General features: G+C 41.9%; 1 protein-coding gene across 1 annotated transcript in view; it reads right to left on the reverse strand.

Moving 5' to 3' along the window:
* Positions 1–3,446: 3,446 nt before the first annotated feature.
* LIPI (lipase I) overlaps positions 3,447–21,184 on the reverse strand; it is a 33,316-nt gene continuing 15,578 nt past the window's right edge. Inside the window, exons 4-11 of the mRNA XM_056858203.1 lie at positions 19,780–19,888; positions 18,433–18,534; positions 16,947–17,036; positions 14,647–14,814; positions 10,859–10,954; positions 8,413–8,524; positions 5,856–6,029; positions 3,447–3,534 (exon numbers count right to left, since the gene is read on the reverse strand). Of these exons, the coding sequence (XP_056714181.1) occupies positions 3,447–3,534; positions 5,856–6,029; positions 8,413–8,524; positions 10,859–10,954; positions 14,647–14,814; positions 16,947–17,036; positions 18,433–18,534; positions 19,780–19,888 (939 nt within the window). The remainder of the gene's footprint in view (positions 3,535–5,855; positions 6,030–8,412; positions 8,525–10,858; positions 10,955–14,646; positions 14,815–16,946; positions 17,037–18,432; positions 18,535–19,779; positions 19,889–21,184) is intronic.

Here is a 21,184-nt window from a genome sequence, read left to right on the forward strand (position 1 = left end):
AGGGCACAACAATATGGCTCATCAATTTCAATTAAGCATATTTACAAGTATGTTAGAATATCTATAGTTTGCAAGCCTTTGTGGCAATGAATACACGTACACAAGTAACAGCCTCCTGACCCTCCGAAGTAGGAAAGATGCCACAAGAGAACCCCATGCTAATTTTATTAATGTCGTCCCATAGAATGTGCCTACCACACTGACCCCAGAATTGTCCCCTAATTGCAATGTTCATATACAGAGGAGGATCACCACAGATTGAATATGCATACAGTATGGATTGCAGGAATTACATGTGCCTGAGATGTATAAGAGGAAGGTGGTAGATGTAGACAAGAAAGTGACATAGTTACCTTAATATACTCTACATCATACCTATAATTCCCTTTGAGAACCAGGTAACGTGCAGCACTGGCAGAAAGCGTTTCTTCTGTGTTTCTAATGATAGCTCCATTGGTTACGGAGTATCACAAAATATGAATTTGTCTAGGTCTGTATTTGATTCATTTAGGAAGAAAAAATATTACCCTTATGTTTAGTAGCAATAATATTGTTAACTGTGTCCATTGCTGCTTCTGCTGATGTAATAAGTAATAAATATAATCCGCTTAAGCCTTCCTCACATATGGCTGTAGAACAGTTTTAAGTACTTTACTACAAAGAAGTGCTAATTAAGGCTGTCATTACTACAATAAACTACTTACAAATTATATTACTTTACTCTTGGGATATATTTTCTTCAGATGGCTGGCCACCTACCATTACTGTGAAAGTGGAACTCAACTTATAAAAATGTAATTAAGTAGTAAGACTACCCATCCCATTTTGGCTCTGGATAAAATTGGTCACTGCAGGAATTTCACTGCAGGCTCCCAGAAGCCTCAGCATTTCCAAGGGGCTTTGGTAAATCCCTTCTCCTGCATATATAATTATCTCTTCAGTCATGCTTTGTATATACATCCAATGCCTCTAGCTCCGATCACATGATAAAAGCCTCACTAATTAAAAATCTATTCAACAATCATAAGAATAATAAAATACAATATTGCATTTTGCCCATAGGAAGCCTGCTGCCACAGCAATCCTCAATATCGAAACAGAACACCCACATTTTCTTTGCTAGTACAAGATGCCACAAGAAGAAAATGAACATATGCACAGTTTATCAAGAAGTCAGCATAAGACAGCCAGGAATATTAACACCCACTAATTCCAGAGGCTAGCAGGCTGCTTCATTCAGTGCTTTACCTGCACTAAAGATGTTCCTTCGCCTTTGGATGTTTGTGCGTCTGTATCCACTGGACCTCTGATTCTTGGACTCTGGAGTTTAGGAAGGCCTCCCCTTGCCTACTTTTGTGAAAGAGCCTTAATGTTGCTGAAAGCAGTTGTCTTAAGAATAATTAGGTGATAAATGAGCTGCCTAAAAACCATTTTAAAAACGGCAGCATTTTGTGCCGCTACCCTTGGAATGAAACCAATTAAAGAAATGTTTGGGAGCAACTTTCCAGAGGAAGAATTCTGTAAGGAGCTCAGTGCTAGAATGCAGGTATGGTAGTTGGCAGTGAAATGGAATTGTAGCTCTCCTCCTTATTCAAAGATAACTGTCCTTCAATTTGGGGATCTAATGTGATGGACTCTGAAATAAAGATGCCTGCTAATAAGTAAAAATATTTCTGAAGATAATTGTTTACTTAAGCGACCATGCTTCTCGTCTGTGGCATATTCTACCTTCTGGATAACTCCATGAGCTCCACACAGCCATGAATTCACTGGAAGACCTTAAGCAGGACAATGATCTCTCAAGATCTGTTTACACATTACAATATTCTTGTGTCCTTATTAATAAGTTACGTACATAAAATGCCTACGTATTTTATTCAGCCTACTCTATATAACAGTTTTAGGGTTTGAATTTGAGTAAATTATACACAGGATGTTATCTCAGCCTTATTTTCTTTGCAGAGAACAGAAACTTAGCTACAGGTACTGTACTTTAGTTATATATTTTTCTAACATGGGGAAGTTTCATGTCTAAATTTTAAGATCTAGATCTCCATCCATCCATTGTCTGTGTTATGCTCCTTTATTGCACCTGCATATCTGAAACCTGTTCATACATTTGTGGTTCTGGATACATTTGTGTACTTTTCACATGTTCAGGATTCTCTTTTACTATGTTTTTTAATTCTGCTTTTTAATGGTAATTGATTTTTCTTGTTTTTATTTACATTCTGATAGACCCCCCTGAAGAAGCACAGTGGAACACATAAGGGTAGTATAACTGAATAAAACAATCTTTCTTCCCACTACATCACTTTTCTTTTGTTTTTTGGCTCCAGCTTTGGTACATCACTCTTCTCTTTTATCTTTACATCTCCCCAAGAGAAAGACTTCTGTATTTCTTCATAATCACTACTTTTTCCATGGCTTTAAATAAACAAATCTTTATTTAGAATGATTCACATTCTCAGATAACAATGGTAATTCAGATGATTAAGGCTTTAATATTAAGCTCATTAGTTAGGGAATAAATTCCACTTAACTCAGTAGAATTACTCAGTAAGTACTTCACACTTACTTCTCACAGTTAGGCTCATAGAACAAGATGAACACAACTTCTATGCACATGAAGTATCACTTCAGAGTGGTGTAGTGGTTAAGAGCGGTGGAGTCTAATCTGGAGAACCAGGTTTGATTCTCCACTCCTCCACATGAAGCCAGCTGGGTGACCTTGGGCCAGTCACAGTTCTCTCTGACCTCTCTCAGTCCCACCTACCTCACAAGGTGCCTGTTGTGGGGAGAGGAAGGGAAGGCGATTGTAAGCTGCTTTGGGACTCCTTATGGTAGAGAAAAGGGAGGTATAAAAAACCAACTCTTCTTCTTTGCCCAGTTTGTAGCACTGATATCACAACATAGCAAATTTATTCAATGCTGCCTCAGTTTAGCAACTCCTGTGGATCTTTGGTCTCTAATATGCACAAGTAGCCCCCCTAGCTCCCAATAAGGACTTTTCTAGCTCTACACATGAACAAAGGGATTGTCCGAACCAGCTGGGTTCTTTCACTTCAGGCACCACTTTGAAAAAACTCCATGTACAGAATGTACAGAATGAAAGTTATTAAGAAAAATATGTACTTCACTTCTGCACACAGCAATGACACTGCAATTTCTGTAGGATATCAAATTAAATTAGTAGTCCCGTGTACAAATTTCTAGTGTGAGACTACTCAGAGATAAAAAGTCACACCACTTGATTCCAGTCATGCTAATAAAAAGCCATCTTTCACACATTGCAAATAATTGAATTTCTTGCAGGACTTCATTCCATGATCCTCAAAAGTAGCCACAGTGATTGGAATTCAGCCTTTGTGGTTGATCTTTATGTCGCTTCTCATTGCTATCTTTAACTTCATGTATAACAGAAGGCACATTTACAAGAGACTATTTCACCCATCCATTTCATAGCATGGAATAGGCCTGAAGCTGGTTTCAATATTTTCCAGCAGTATAAAATCATATCTGCATAGCTGGAACCTAGAGAGAAAGAGAAATGGGAGGTGATACACTACCAAATGCAACATTTGATCTTTAAAATGTATATTGTCAAGTATGAGAGAGCTTCTGTCTCCACGCTCTAGGAATGGCAGGGAACTCTTAAGTAAACAGTGTATACACCAAAAGAGGGCTTTAAGGAATGAGTGCAAAGAGAAGGTGCCAGTCAATGGAGTTTCTCAAGCTGAAATGGAAGGGAAGATGCATTTTGCAAACATTCCCCCCTAAAATACTCTGAGACAGGAAATTTCTGGAGACTTGGGGGTGGAGCTTGGGAAGGGCAGGGTTTGAGGAGGAGATAGACCTCAGCAGGGTATAATACCATAGAGTCCACCCTTCAAAGAAACCATTTTTCCTCAGGGGAACTGGTATCTGTAATCTGGAGACTAGTTGTAATTCCAGGAGATTTCCAGGCCCTACATGGAGGTTGGCAACCCCTAGTATTGCTTCCTCCAACAAAACACACTCCAAATAGGGCATTCTTCTGCAGGTATGCATTTCCTTTCACAAATACCCCCCATATTTTTTGGTAGCAGCTACTCATTCAGGGTTTTTGTTTTTTTTTACATTTTTTTAGAAATAGTAAGGTCATCCCATAGTCCATTAATTTCTCTAAAGGATGGTTACTGAGGGCAAATAACCCTAAGCACTGAGGTGCTTATTATATGATTTGTTTGTCTTAGTAAGATTATATGATTGACTATGTGATGGCCTCACTGTTTCTAAGAAAAAAACAGCTGATTTTTTAAAAAAGGCAGCCAAACAACAGCTGACTAGGACTGTGAACAGCAACAGCTAGTATGAGATAATAACATCTGTGAAGGTTTTAGGAAACATGGCTCATGTTCTGGAATCCCCTTTCTCAAGCCAAAATTCAAACCTGAAAAAAAAATTCAGCACACCACTAAAACTTGCATGATTCACAGACTATCCCAAGCAAAGTTACACCCTTCCAACTTGTCTTATCCTCTGACCCTGTCAGAAACACATAACAATGGCAAACTTATAATATAGGTGATCCTTTGTAAAAAAAATTGCCATATGAACTCAAATGGAGAATTCATAGTCTGTTATCTTACCCATAATGCTTCCTGGCTTTCTACTTCTTGCTCTTAGTGTGTCACAAGTTAATATGTACTTAGGAACATTATTCACTGATATTTGTACAATTTATAACCAATTTTGTTGAACGTAATTCCCATTTAGAACTCAGATAAGTAGTTTATCAATTAGTAGTAATGTAATTATAGTAATTATGAATAACTACAGAAACTGTATGCATGTTCACATCAACTCCACATATTTTACCAAACTACAAGATAAAATTATATCATAATAGATGACATATTATTTGAACATGAACTAATAATTTAAATCATAACCTCAGAGAAGCTGAAAATAACCAATGATATTGGTAAGCAGCAGCAATCATATGAGATGTATATGTGATATGCAGTGCTGCCCATATGAAGTATATAAAAGATCTTAACCATCTGTATATCAAATTCTGAACACAGCTCCCCCATGTGGATAAAAAGATCTGCAAGAAATCCGGTTAGCTATAACAGTGAGTAAGAAATTCAGGTCTCTGTTTAAGCCAGGATGAATAATTTCTTCACGAGTTCTAATTCAGTACTATGTGCAATTGGGGCCAGCCTAGGTGAACTACAGAAGCAACGCACAAAAATACTGCAGCACTTGTGTAAGGAAACCATCTTGCTGACACTACACTTGGTGGATACGCACCAAAGGCAGATAACCTTTACTCACCTGAAGACTTGAACTCCATCACTGCTATTGGCTGCTCTCCCTTTTTTATATCCAGCTTCGCCTACTGATCACTTGTAAAGCCGGCCAGCGTTATGTGTTTGCATTTTAACTGCCTGCACAGTCACATTTCATACCCAAAGACATACCACAGAGCTTAGCAAGTAGCCTTCGTCAACCATCTTGATTGGCACAGCGGCTTCCTGAGCTTCCTTCAACAACATTCCCACGCCCCCACCATCTACATTGTTCTCTCTTCCATGCTAATAACTGAGTAAAGTGGCTCAACGGGCAGCTTAACGATCCTGAAAACCATGTCTGCAATACCACGCTTGAAGGAAGAGTTCCCTTCCTTTGTAGCTTCATGGAAAGTTATCCCACCCCCCTTGCAAGTGCTGCAGCTGACTGCAGGCTGCTTATAAGACTGGCCCCATTTATGGCCACGTTCAGTTCCATGCAATATAAAGATTTCCAACAAGAATGCCCCCAAATAAGACAAGCAATTAAGACTGTGTTTCACACCATTGTCAACTTACCTTTCTGTGTCTGACAGGGATCTTAATCTCATTTGGAGGACCCTAAGCTTGTACTTTGGTCCTACCACATTCTTTGTCGAAAATGTCAAGGTAATTTTTGATACACTGTTAAAATCCAGATAAAATCCAGCCAGGATCTTGGCTTGTCTATATTGGTGAAATACTGCTGTATCACTAAGGAAAAATCAAGGTAATGGTTAGGTTGACACTCAACAGTCTGATTCTCTAAAGCAGGGGAACGTCAGGCCAGGGGGCCGTTTAAGGCCCACGAAATCATTTAGTCTGGCCCTTCGTGGGTCCTGGCAGATCTCTAGCTCAGAAGGATCTAAGACTGGCGATCTGCCCCCTCCCGCAGACAGGAATAGCCTCTATTCAAGGCGGATGTCAGTTTGTTTTGTCAAGGAACCTTTTTTCCCCCTTGCAGAAGAGTCGTTAGCTATGGAGCTGCTAGGACCACCCAAGAAACTTGGTTAACCCTTTCCCAGCTGGGCCGTGGAGAAACGTATTCCCTCTGTACTACAAGAGGGCTGGGGGCAGAAGTGGTGACAATGGAGGGGTTAAAGGGAGCAGGGCCAGAATGCGCGGGGGGGGGGGGGCGGCAGTTTTTAGCCAGTGTGTCCTCATTTCACCCTGGCAGGTGGAGGTAGCAGGAGCCAGCTGTAGAATTCGGCTCCGACCATGAGGAGCAGGAGCAACTCCAGCGTGCGGCTGGATGGCTACGCCCGGCTGGTGCAACAGACCATCCTGTGCCACCAGGTGGGTGAATGCACCACGGGTTGGATGCCTGCCTGCTTGCCCGCGCAGGGGGGGGGTGTCATCTGGGGCAGCTGCCTGCTTGGGGCTTGGTCGGCTAATTTTTAAGTTGATAATTTTGTATGGCCTGTGAACGATGTTATAAATATCCAAATGGCCCTTGGTGGAAAAAAGGTTCCCCACCCCTGCTCTAAAGTATATCCAATATTAGAACTTTGCCCACTGCTATGTGGGCTCATCCTGTTCCAGACTAGCAAAACTCGTGCTGCAGCAATCCAAATGCAGCCCACAGTCGCTTATTTTTGCCTGTCAGTATTTTATTAATTTAAACATTTTGTGCCACCTTTCTACACAGTCTGTAGCCCCCAAGGCATTTGGATTGGTAAGCCACGAACTGTTCAGGGCTATCCAGTTTACGGGTCTCTTCTCTGATAGAAAAAGGATATTCTGAGACATTCCCCCTATCCCTGCCCCCAAAATACCACAAATGAGAAGAAGAAGCACCGGCCAAAGGAAAAAATCAGACACAGTGAAGTTTCCATACCATCCTAATCTCAGTCTGGTTTTTAGTCCTGTCAAGGATTCTGTGTCTAACGTACATTTTAAAGTACACGTTACCTCAGGAAATTTGTGTTCCTAAACTTCTGTTTTCAAAGGTAAAATAAATGCTGGGAGGCAGGGGGGTGGAAGGAGGCCATGACACTTAACCACAGCTAATGAGGCACTTTTTCTTGCCAGCCAGATTTACTTCAGTTTGTGAGTTCAGCTGGGGAAATAAATAGTTCAGAATTATTTAAGGGAGAAATGGTGAGAGGAGAAAGGGTTAAGCGCCCCTACATAGGCCATGGTGATGGAGGCCATTGGGCAGGCAGCTGGCACCAGTATGAAAGCAAGGCATGTGAGCCAGGCTTTGGGGGATGCAGTGGTGAGGGACTACCTATCTGAGCCCTGTGAGTTTTGTGCCACCGATCCATTGGACTACTGGGGCAGGAAATAGATGGTCCTGCTGGACCTTTCCCTTGTGGCTCAGAGGCTCCTCCCATGCCCTCTGACAGCATCCAAAGTGAGTGTGTTTTCCTCAGATGGGCAACATTATCATCCTGCACTGCTCACGTTTGCTCCCCTGGAAAGTTCAACAATTGATCTTCCTGATGGTCAACTTGTTGCTCTTCAACTACCCAGCCCTGGACTTTGACAGTGAGTGAATGGAGCGCATGTTTGCTCCTGTATCTTCTCAGTCCGTTGAGCAGTCGTGGGAAAACACCCTTCCCGAAACTTAAAATGCGTAAGTAGAAAGAAACAGCAGAGAAATAATCCAATTTGATTCGTATTATATAAAATCCACATTCCAAATTGAGTTGTAAACAAACAAAAAGAAAAAAGGAAGAAATAACTCTCAACTGAACCCTAGTTGCATGGGAGGGATGTTGGTAGTGCTTAGCATTTCTTGTAACAATTCTATGCAGAAATATGGTGCCAGAATGTTGTACTTGCCACTCTCATAAAGGAAAACCCCCACAAACATCACTGGAACAAGAGATGTTAGAAAAGTAGGTGACTATCAGTGCATTCCTAAGGACAGTTACTCCAGTCTAAGCTCATTGAAATGAATGGGCTTAGAGTAACTCTCCTTAGGAATGCACTGTATGTCAATTAGAACTCTAGAAGCATGTCCTACTTCAGACTAGCATATCAATCCTATCTGACATCAATTTTAACAGCCTTTACTTCCAAGTTAGATTGATCATAGCCAAAATCTGATTTGTCCAAAAGGCAAAAACTTCAAGTAATGTAATAAACTTGCCTGTTTATTTTGGATTCTGTTATATTTCCTGTGTTATCTGCTATCTGGATTCTTATAAAACCTCTCCTACTGTTTTTGTTCCAGGTAACGATATCCAGAAGGTAATGATACACTGGAAGAGAAAAATGTAAAATTAGCCCACAAAGCATAATTAACTTACAGATTTCACTGCCAAAAGTTGCAATGATGGTGTTAAACAGGGAGGAGACACATTCAAAAAGGACAGGTTTATGAAAAGCTATGAGTAATAACGACTAAATGAAGCCTCCATCCTGAAAGGCAGTGTACCTTTGAGCACATTGCTTGGGGCAACAGTGAGGGTTGAAGAAGGCTGTTGTCTTCACGCCCTGTTTGTGGGCTTCCCAGAGGCATGTGGGTGGCCAATCCCCACCACCACCGCAGAGGGGCTTTTTAAAAAAAGCAACAAATGAGGAGTTATGCCTTTCCCTTTATATCTCTGCAGTGCAAGTGTTAGTGATTTACTTTAAAAATGAAGGCTGGGAACTGACAGACTGCTATACCATTCTGTTGATAAAATGATATTCATTTGCTGATATTTTTTTTAAAAACCTGGAAAAGCCCTGGTGGTGTGTAGATAGGGAATTGGGGCAGGGAAACCAGCCTTGTGAAAGCCCTGTTGCTGCTGCACCATATAAGCAGCCACAGCAGCAACGGGGAAGCTATACAAGTCTGCCCCTAAATGGAAAACACCTAGATGGACCTTTAGTTTGAGCCAGCTCGCCTCTTCTTGGGCCCATGATAATTATACCACTCATATTATGTTGTGCAAGGGAATGTTTACCTTGTGTAGAACTGTCACTTAACTTTATTCCCACAATGATGCAGCAACAGCACAATTTTCCTTCCAAGATACTGGAGGAGAGAACTTCATGGAATTACAGTGCGGATGTAAGAAAGATGGAAGCAGGATGGCCAATAACTTCCAGAAGCTACCAGGGCACCCCTAATCTGCCCGAGGGCAATGTCAGAAACGTTATAATTTTCATTATGTCCAGTAATGACACTGTGGCCCAAGAAATGGCAGATGAGTTCAAAGCAATTGTGTGACAGTCAGTCCTTCTCCCTACTTTTTTTAAACCCCCCTTTACAATCCGAAGAGAACTGACAATTTTCTGGTCTGCCACAAAAAGTTGTTATATTTATAGCACGAAGGTGATTTTCTATCTATGTGTATGGCCCAGGCTAGCTTGATCTCGTCAGATCTCAGAAGCTAAGCAGGGTCGGCCCTGGTTAGTATTTGGATGGGAGACCACTAAGGAATACCAGGGTTGCTGTGCAGAGGAAGGCACTGGCAAACCACCTCTGTTAGTCTCTTGCCATGAAAACCCCAAGAGGGGTCGCCATAAGTCGGCTGTGACTATGAGAGAGAGAGAGAGAGAGAGAGAGAGAGAGTCTGTGAACAACAAAGCCAGCTCTAGTCCTGCTGCCACCACCATTTGCCATGCTCTGGACAGACCACTGCCACATGTAGTTTGTACAGACTGGAAACACTGAAAGAGGTTATTCACCAGCATGGTGTAGTGGTTAGAGCAGGGGTGTCAAACTAAATTGTTACGAGGGCCTGATATGACACATAAATGTCACTTGGCCGGGCCTTGCCAGCCCAGATCGAGAGTGGGGGGGTCAGGTGGCCTGTCAGCTAACTTGCAGGCCAGTTAAGAGCTCTCAAGGGGCCAGATCCGGCCCTCAGGCCTTATGTTTGACACCCCTGGGTTAGAGTATCATACTAACATTTCGCAGAACTAGGCTCAAATCTCCATTTTTTATTAAATACTTTTCCCTTGCATCAATTGCTGTTTTTGTCTTCATTTGGTTTGGTGTGGCCTTCTTTTCTTTTGTTCATATCTCCACTCTGCCATGGAAATTCGCTGGGTACCCTTGGGCCAGTCACATACACTCAGCCTAACCCACCTCACAGAGTAAAACAGAGGAGAGGAAAACAGTGTAAGCAAGCAGCTTTGGGTCCCCATTGGGGAGAAGAATGGGTATAAATAAATAAATAAATAAAAAAAATTCTGAAATAAAAATCTCACACAGGTGTTATTTATATATTTGAAAATGACAGGGACATATTCCTTCAGTCATACATCTTACGATGAATGGGTTTACAACTTTAGCTGTCTTGCATTGTACTTCTTGAAGTTCATCTTTTGCCGATTATCCAATGCAAATCCAGTTCCTTCTTACTTTCACATCCAGCTCATTTGTCATCTCCTACCAGGTTGCCCAGATAATTTCCTGTGTTTAGCATTTTTCCCTAACACAGGGATCTTTCATGCACAACAGATTTCATAAATGATACAGCAACAAAGAACCAAGTCTAATCAAGAGTGTGCCTTCTTATCTGGACAGTAAGTAGTTTATTCATCATGCTCCCATACAATGAAAACCAGAGAAAGTGCAAAAAGAATGGTTAATTGCTTACTGCAGAAAGGCTTTTTGTCTGAAGTGTCAAAGTAAGCTTTTGTCACAGGGGGGTTCTTTTCAATTAAATGATTCTTCCATTTATCAGCATAATAACCTAAAAATTCAAATTGGAATATGTTCAACAAAAAATTAACACACATAAAAAAGATAAAATCCTAAAGATGGGCTTTTGTTTTATAATGTTTGGGGAAATTAAACTGGCATCCAATCACAAAAACCTGGACAAGTGATGCATGCGAAATTCCAACACAGTCATTGTATTTATGAGACCAGGCAGTCTCTACCATTCTAGCAAAAAATACACATTTATTTATTTAGTCATTTAATGTTACTTATTTTATTAGACTCGTTCTTACAAGCTAGGCAAAAATCTGTCCAAAAGATGTGCTGATGGGAAAACAGTAAGGAAGCTGCAACAATTGCTCTGCAACATTTGAACTGGCTAGTTGTTCTTCCTTGTTTTATTTTCCTACCTATTGCTATCTATAATTGACGTGATAAACATCATAGATTGCCATCCAACTATAAAAGGTAAACTGTGCACATGCACAAACATCATTGGATTAGGGCCATGCAGGAAGGGGAGGGGGTTACAGCGCATTCCTGAGCTGCTGGCAGCCGGGGACGGCGGGGAGGAGGCGCCACTGCGGCTCCTCCTAAGCTGTTCCACAGCTGCCAGCAGCTTGAAAAAAGCCTTTGAAAGCCTTTTTTCTCTTAAAATGGGGCTTTTCGTCCCATTGAGAAAAGCGAGGTTGCACCTGTTTTTCGTTCTTCTCGCTGCCAGCATACCCGGGGCGAAAGGGGACAGGAGGCTGCCTAATGGCAGCTCCTCCCCCTGCCCCGCCCTGGGAATGCCTCCCGAGACGCCGGCATCCCAGGCCTCCCCGCTGGCGTTGGGGTCACTAACGCTGGCATAAGTAGCCCTGACACCGGTGTGGGGGGCCCTAACGCTTGCACGGCCACTTCCTGGCCTCCTAAGGGCTTTTGCCCTCAAAGGTCAGGAATGCACTTATTAGTCAATCCCTTTGTGTCCTGCAAAGTTAAGTATAAAGACTTTCTAGAAAATACAGATGGTTTGTTTGCCCTCTGACCCCTCAAAGAAAAGAAAATGACAATGCTTTTTACCTATTTGCACAAGTTAATGACTGCTTTGATCAATGCTGCATTTCTCAAGGCAGGATGAACACACTGTGATTTCCTATTCAAACTGAATGAATGTTGAAATTCCTGGTTCTGTGGCATTTACTTTTAATTAGTAAAATATTTTTAGTCACGCTACGTAATCATAAAAACCAAAAACTAATAACATGTTCTCCATGTGTCAAGGATAGGGGTCGTCAGTGCTTGTTCAGTTTATATTAATTCTAATAAACTTAATCCATTTTTATTAATTGGCTTAAGGGCTATCTGCTTGGAGTTTCAATACGTGCTGATGTTTTTCTTCACAGTTGGATTAGATTCATTGGAGTACTAGGACTATACAGAAACCTTTTTACAAATCAGAAGGTTAGTGGAAGACGTGTAGCTGTGTTTACTTCAGTCTATCAAGAGGTCAAGTTGTTGCATTACTTACTTGCCTGATACAATTCAAAGTTTGCATCAATGTGAGCCGCTTGCTCACTTCACTTCTCACTGATTATACCACACTAGAATCAGGCTAATTTGTGTGCATTTATGGGAGGATTAACACAAGGGTGTGGATGCAGTTAAGTGCACAGAGAATTGGCCACGGGGCCTGAATTAATTGAGATTTTGCTAGCATGTGGTTTTGCGATCTCAGATATCTTACCTGGCTAAAACAGCCAGGCTCTGTTAAAACCAGATGTAATTTGACCTATAGGAGCCCTGTGGCACAGAGTGGTAAACTGCAGTACTGCAGTTAATCATCTGCTCACAATCTGAGATTAATCCCGGTTTCAGGTAGCCAGCTCAAGGTTGACTCAGACTTCCATCCTTCCAAGGTCGGTAAAATGAGTACCCAGCTTGCTGGGAGTAAAGTGTGGACAAATGGGGAAGGCAATGGCAAACCACCCCGCAAACATAGTCTGCTTAGTAATGTGATGTCACCCCATGGGCAAGTAATGACCCAGTCCTTGCACAGGAGATTACCTTTACCCTTAATTTGACCTAGTCTTTCTGTCCTATGGCCTCGAAACAAATACTGTTGGAATTAGAATGAGATATTTTCATCATCATTCCTTTATTGGCATAAAAACATAATACAAAAAGGGTACAAAAGGAATGGAGATATTAAAAAGTGCCCTTTATGGCATAGTTAAAAGACAGTTACATCAAATAGCGCTGTTTGTTGATACTGCCATCTAATTAACCGTTTGGCGGGCTATTAAAAACTGTGCCACCATCTCCAATATATGGGGCGAACGATTGTTCAATAAATAGGGAACGTTAAAAGAATCTGAGACTTTCTGTCTATTAACCAACAGGGGGCTTAAAAGTTCGTTACAAGATTCTGTGTAGAAACTACAATAAAATAAGGCATGAGCAACTGTTTCAATACAATTGTTGCCACAAGGGCAAAGCATGTCAGACAGAGGAATTTTCCGAAATCTGCCTTCTAGTAGCAATACTGTGTTGGATCCTAAGAACCATGACCAAAGTTGTGTTCATGGACAAAGGCTTTCCTATCTCACCCTTCTCACTGCAGTCTCTTGTGCTGTCCTGAAAAATGGCTCCTGGTGATGGGGAAGGGGTTCCTCTGGAATGGTGTGCAATGTCGAAGCTACAGCGACCGCAAAAGAATCTGGCACAGATCACTACTCCTAGGTGAGCAAAAGTTACCTTCTGTTTGCCTTAGGGCACAACTGGATCCAAGCCAATGTTGTTCGAAGATAAACAATAATTATGTAGAGAGTTCCTTTCTGCAAGCATTAATTTGCTTTCTACACAGCTTTTAATTGTTTGCATTCTACAAGCTTTTCTGCTGATGAAAGAAGGAGGAAGGATCCTTTCCAATCACTGAAAATTTTATGTAAAGAATTGAGGGGCTGACAGGCAAAAATTATGCAGGATGGGGACTGCAGGGAGGAAGGGAATCAGGCGAGATAGAGTTGAAAAATTGTTTTATAATAAAGAGTTGCTTTACAATAAAGAATACACAACACCATCAGGGCCACCCTTTGCTGAATTACACCCTTTTAAGCCCATTGACTTGAATGGATTAAAAGGACATAGCTGGGTTTAGGAATGCACTGCAGCCTACCTAGAACAATATATGTAGCATCTGAAATGTATCTGAGTTATAGGTTGGCTGCTGTGAAACTATCCATACTATGTTCTTTCCAGAGTGTTGAACTAGGACCCGGAAGACCCAAGTTTAAATCCCCAGTTGCCATAAAACTTATTTGGTAATCTTGGGCTGCTGTAAATCAGCTGCGATTTGCAGGTACTTTACACACACACACACAATCTTGGGCCAGTCACCCTTTCAATCTAATCTCACATAGTTGTTGTGGGGTTATAATGGAGGAGAGAGGGGCTCCCTGGAGGAAGAGCACAGTAAAAATATATTAAAAGTAAAACGACCTGGATGGCCCAGGCTAGCCTGATCTCGTCAGATCTCAGAAGCTAAGCAGGGTCAGCCCTGGTTAGTATTTGGATGGGAGACCACAAAGGAATACCAGGATTGCTGTGCAGAGGAAGGCACCGGCAAACTACCTCTGTTAGTCTCTAGCCATGAAAACCCCAAAAGGGGTCGCCATAAGTCGGCAGCGACTTGACGGCACTTTACACACACACACACACTAAACAATATTACATCATTCTTACCCAATGTTGGACACGGAAAGGGGTTAAAAGCATCACAGCTTGCACACTGTCCATTTCTATAACCCGCATATGAGTCACAAGGAAATGCTGTTATGTTACACTTCTGTTCCAAAGATGATATGAACAAAAAAACAGATCTCTGGTGGTCACATTTGAAATACTGAGATCCTAAAAGTAAAAAAGAAAAAAAAAGCAATAAGCATGTAGTAATCTGTTAATTTTCCTAAGAGTAGCACTAATCTTAATAGAACAAGAAAATAGTCACATTTCAAGGTAGGCATAGGTTTTCATGTTATGGAAACGTAACATAGGGTTACAAGCTTTATGACCAAGAATGCAGTTCAGAAAATTTAGTGGCACAGGTAGAGACTATAGCATTTGCACATTTTTTAAAATGCCAAATCAGCCTCCTACTGGAGACCATGTGTCAATCAGTTGCCCATCATTTTTTTTTTGTAGACTTACATCACAGAACAGAAAGCTTATACTGAGGGAGTGTGAATCTGCTGATTCTCCTGGGCTTCTCAGTGGCTTTTGATACTATCTATCAAGGTACCTTTCTGGGACTACCTTTCTGGACTGTGGCACAGTTTTGCAGTGGTTCTGGTCCTACCTGGAGGGTAGGTTTCAGAATGTTGTGCTGGAGGACTGCTCTTCAGCCCCTTGGCCTTTGGCCTGTGGGGTCCTGCAAAGCTCCATCATGTGCCCTATGCTTTTGTACATGTACATGAAACTGCTGGGAGAGGTCATCTGGAGATTTGGGGTGGGTTGTCCCTTGAAAAGTGTTCAGAAACTTCAGTTAACTGAAGTGGGTCATAGGCACCAAATCACTCCAGTCTTAGCCCATCTACATATGTTTCTGGGCACGATTCAAGGAGCTGGTGTTGACCTTTAAAGCCCTGTGGCTTCGAACCAGCATACCTGAAGGATCACTCCCTTACAAACCTACCCAGTTGTTACAGTCAACTTCAGAGGCCCTACTTTGGGTGCCCCTGTCTTCTGGAAATAGGCGGGTGGCAACTCAGGAGATGGACTTCTCAGTTGCAAAACCAAAACTCTAGAACTCTCTCCCCAAAGAAACCATCGATCATGTCCCCTTCTGTTGCCATCTTCCACCAGTGGGTGGAGATTTGTGTTTGGCCTGGCATTCAATCAGTGATCTCTCCTTCCTGCCCTACGTTTTGTTGTTTTATGTATGTGTGTATATTGTGCTTTATTTTAACTTGGTTTTAGGATTTTATGATTTTTCATTTTTAGTGTTCTTTTAAAATGTGTTTTTATTACGTATGTTTTTAATATGTTAACTGCCTTCGTGACCCTAATAAGGACAGAAAGGCAGGGCATACATTTTGTAAATAAATAGAAATAAACAATAAGATACATGTAACAATTAATTTAGCATTTTAGTGTTTAAAGAACTTCATATGCACTATTTCTATAATGGTCACAGCAAAGAATTTGTTGGGGCCCTTGCATTAGGAGCAAACTTATCTTCAATAGTATTCAGAAAACCTATGAGACACTGAATCTTTTTAAAAAAACTATCCCAGAAATGAAACCTCTACATACCACCATTTTCACAGTTACAAAAAGGCACCAGGTTAAAGTCCACAGAGAGCCCCTTGGCACAGAGTGGTAAGCTGCAGTACTGCTGTCAAAAACTCTGCTCCCGACCCGAGTTCGATCCCAACAGAAGTCGGTTTCAGGTAGCTGCTCAAGGTTGAATCAACCTTCCATCCTTCTGAGGTTGGTAAAATGAGTACCCAGCTTGCTGGGGGTAAATGGTAGACGACTGGGGAAGGCAATGGCAAACCACCCCATAAACATAGTCTGCCTAGTATACACTGGGATGTGACGTAACCCCACAGGTCAGTAATGACCCAGTGCTTGCACAGGGGACTACCTTTACCCTTTTAAAAGTCCACAGCACACCAAAAAAAGCCAAACCCAAAAAACCTATAAAGCCTTGCTGTAAACACTTCCCATTCGCTGTATATTACCTTTATAAACTGTAACCACAGTTACAGTGCAATCTTCTTCTAAATCCAGTGAAGTCAATGGGCAGAAGGGTGTAATTCTGCTTAGGTCACACTGTTTGAAGCAGAAGCAGCACCTCAAAATGAGCAGGTAAAGATCTGCCTTCTGCACCGGCATTTCTATCTACTTTATAATTGAAAATATAAGAACACTGGTTCTATTCGTTCAAGAGCAAAGTGATGGAACAATTTTATCAGCTGTAAATCCTGGTTAGGGCCTTTCCTGGTGTTATTTTTAACTGTAATTAATTTCTCGGTATTTACCTCCAAGTATTGTCCGTGGACATCCTGGCTGATCTGTTCCACCATTTGGGTAGAAGTCAATGTTTCCCAAAGGCTTCCTGTAACCCAAAGCTAACAACAATTCAATACACAATGGAGTGGAACATACAAGAGACTTCAGAACAAATGAATCAACGCTTAGCAAACACCAAGCATGTTAATTTAAACATCAGAAAGTATAAGAGCTTGTTTTTCCCTTAGTTTACATATTTGTCAGAATGTAAATAAAAACGAGACCTGGCCTCAGTGACCCAGGGTAGGCCAATCTCGCCAGATACAGGAAGCTAAACGTATTGGCCCTGATTAGTGCTTGGATGGGATACCATCAAGGAGGTCTATGGGTTGCTATGCACAGGCAGGCAATGGCAAACCATCTCTGGTCATTTCTAGCCTTGAAACCCCTATGGGGTCATTATCAAAAGTTGGCTGAGACTTGCCAGCATTTTTCATCCCCCCAAAAAGAGAAGATGGATAATTCATAATCACTAGGAAATGACCACAAGCAATGGACCCGTATTACAGAAACACCTAAATTCATGGATAAACTAGGAGAAACTGAAAAAGGCAATTTATCAGCCTAACTGAAACCGAAAGCCCCCCATTCTCGGTCACATTGGGGCTACAATGCCAACTGTGTGAGGAAACAAGAAATAATTGCATGCTAAATCCAAAAATGCTCATGCCAACTAATAGGCTATGTGGACAAAAGTGGTACCAGAACATATTATGATTAATTAAAATATGCCATGTTTTCCCAGAAATGGCTCTTTTCTAGGGCAAGGACAATCTCTCCAAATGTCAGCTAGGTCCAAACTGAGGAAATTCTAACATTTTCCTGTGAAACTAATCATTAGAAATATAATTTTATTTTAAAAAACACAATAATTATTTTATTTGGAAAGGAGTATTTTGGACTTCCTCTAAACACCACTGTGGGCTGTCACAGAACTCCTGTCGATTTCACCGGCTATGAACCAAGGAGCAGTGAGCCTAATTGTTCTTGTCTACTTTGGATATGTGTTTCTCAAACAGCAAAGGGTTCTAAGTACCTGAGGTCACAAAAAGCCAAAGAACAATTATACTTAACTGAGTAAAAACAAATTGTTCTGAATCCCAATAAATGTAACTATCTATTAACAGCAGTGAGCGGCTTACAAAAGACTCAGTATCATAGCCATAAGGGTACTTAGCACCCTTTGTGCTTTCTTACAGAGATGTCTCTACTCTTATTCGTTCTTTCTTAAACAGCATCACGACACGGGAATTTCAAATGCAGTTTCTGATATAGCACAATGGCTGTTTTAAGACAAAAAGCAACCCCCCCACACACACACGCGCTGTTGGGCACACCTTAAGTAGCTCCCACAAACACACACTTAGCTTTACATATCAGCAAGTAGGATCAAGAAATTCATACACAACTTGTACTCTATAAAGTAATTCTGGAGATGCAAAACTGTGTAGTTACCATCAATATCCGTATGAATAACATCAACAAACAGAGCATCGGTGTGATCCAGTCTCTCGGTGGCCTCTTTTCCACTAAACGATGGCCCTGCTGGGTCAAGCCCTGGCATGAAAAATAAACATATTTAGCTACATTATAGTAGGGTTTTCTCTTTCTATAATGTATTGAGTGGGAAGCAGACCGTCACATGGCAAAATATGCAGGCACAGAAACAGTTTAAGCAACACAAACAATACAAAACGAAACTGTTATTTATATTAACTAAATAATGGTGAGGTTATACATTTCGTTATTTAAAACAATTAATCTCTCCGCATGTATTCTTAACATCCTGATTCCCCAATATACTGGCTACAGTCTTAACTGAGAACATACTTGGGGCTTGTAAAAGGCCTAGGAGGAAGGAGACATAGAGCACCTCTTCTCCAACAATGCCCCCAATGAAATGAGATCTATGTACACAGTCCTCATGGGACCAGGCATCTGTTCCCCTTTCCAAAGAGGGCAATGATCTCATGGCTTACACACAGGTACTACATGGAAGGTAAGCGCAACAGCACTTGCTTTCACAGGAAAGACATATTATTTCAACAGTTTTTAAGAGGACTTCAACTCCACTAGATTCTGGCACCAATATACACATAAGGTGCATACCTCTTCTTCTTTAAGGAGATACTAAGAAGAAAAGTTGGTTTTTATGTGCCGACTGTCTCCACCACTTAAGGAAGAATCAAACTGGCTTACAATCACCTTCCCTTCCCTTCCCCTCCCCACAAGACACCCTGTGAGGTAGGTGGGGCTGAGAGAGTGTGACTAGCCCAAGGTCACCTAGCTGGCCTCATGTGTAGGAGTGGGGAAACAGATCCAGTTCACCAGATTAGCCTCCACTGCTCGTGTGGAGGAGTGGGGAATCAAACCCAGTTCTCCAGGTCAGAGTCCACCGCTCCAAACCACCGCTCTTAACCACTACACCACGCTGACTCTTCTGCAGAACAGTCATGTATAACTTGCTCAGGGCTTGCCTAAAATATATGCTCACTGCAAGTCAGTAACGTTGATTTAATCAGCAGCTGACCTACATAGGTTCTATGATGAAAGCTATGCTAAATGTGGGAGTCACCAGAAGATGTGTTTTCATGGTTTAAGTTGTAGCTCTTTGAGAAAGGCCAAAAAGTCTAACTAAGAGTATAATGATGTATAACTAACTTAATTCCAGATTCAGTCTTACAGCTTCTGTGAGTGGACTAAACTGAATTTTATTTGTTCATTATGTGTGGGAAACTGAATGATTTAGTATGCAGAGAGAGCTATGCTACTGATTACTCAACAGAACAGTAAAAGCCTTACCTGTTATTCTACCAATTTTTCCACTGTATGCCTTTCCAACAAATCCGGCTATATGAGCCCCAAGGCTTACTCCAATCATGTAAACAGAATCAAGAGAGGCTCCATTTTCCTGCCAGTAAATATGCAGGGATAGAAAGTTATAGCAATGTGACCCTAGACGTCTTTATGTCATGTGCACACCAATGTATATTCTTTGTTAAATGTCCAGTTTGGGAAGCCTAAAGACTTTCCAAAAAGACGTGTGACCTTAATTTATTTAAAATATAAAAGAGGGGAAGTTCTTTACAACAAAGACAGAACTAGCATTGTATCTCAATATATGACCACATAAAATTGTTATACGTTTAATGGCAAAGCAATATGCATCATATTAGACTATACAAGCGGAGACTTACAAGAAACTTGCAGGTGCAGCTCTCCCACTCCCCCACCTTTGCTTTCTCCCCTCTCCCCCTACTTCTCCCAGTCTCTCCCTCTTGCCACCCCTTTTCTTACTCTCTCTGTCCTCCATGCCTGTCAATTTTTTTCTCTTTCTGCCCCCCCGCCCCCGTCATTCTTTCTGCTCCATCACCCTCCCAGCCTCCCACTTGCTTCCTCCCTCCCCCTTAGGAGCAATGGCGGAAGCGGCTCTCCCAGAATCACAACGGATCTTCCAACTGCAGAGACCAGTTCCCCTTAGGGTTGCCAGTTCCAAGTTGGGAAATTCTAGATTTGGCTGTGGTGCCTTGGGAGGATGAAGTTTGGGTAGGAAAGTGACTCCTCAGGGCATAATGCCATAAACTCCATCCTCCATTTTTCTCCGCAGGAACGGTCATCTGGAGATCAGTTGTAATAATGGGTGATCTCCAGCTCTCACCTGGAAGTTGGCGACCCTTGTTCCCCTGAAAGGAGCAGCTGCTTTGGAGGGGAGAGTCTATGGCATTATACTCTGCTGAGGTCCCTCCCCTCAAACCCCACCCTCCCCAGGCTTCACCATCAGTTCTCCAGGAATTTCCCAACCCTGCAGTTGGCAACCCTATCTCCTCCCCACCCAACAGCCAACCTACTTTTATCTGTCCCTCTGTCTTAAGTTTTCCGTCTCCTCCCCCTGCAGCCTCTGCCTTGGAAAGCTATAGTCTCTCTCCACAGTGGGGACCAAAGCAGCTTACATTAGTCTCCTCTCCTCCTTTTTATACTCACAACAACCATGTGAGGTGGGTTAGGCTGAAAGTATATGACTGGCCCAAGATGGGGATTTGAACAGCAGCAAGCAGCCTGGCTTAGCTGAATCATGTAAGTCAGGTGGTATCAAGTTACCTAGAGGTTGCTGACAACAGAGATCTGCTCCCCTGGAGAAAAAGACTGCTTTGGGTGGTGGACTCTGTGACATTATACCCTGCTGAGGCCTCCCCCCTCCCCAAATCCT

Source organism: Euleptes europaea, chromosome 12 (assembly GCF_029931775.1).
Source record: "Euleptes europaea isolate rEulEur1 chromosome 12, rEulEur1.hap1, whole genome shotgun sequence".
In the NCBI taxonomy this organism is placed as follows: domain Eukaryota; kingdom Metazoa; phylum Chordata; class Lepidosauria; order Squamata; family Sphaerodactylidae; genus Euleptes; species Euleptes europaea.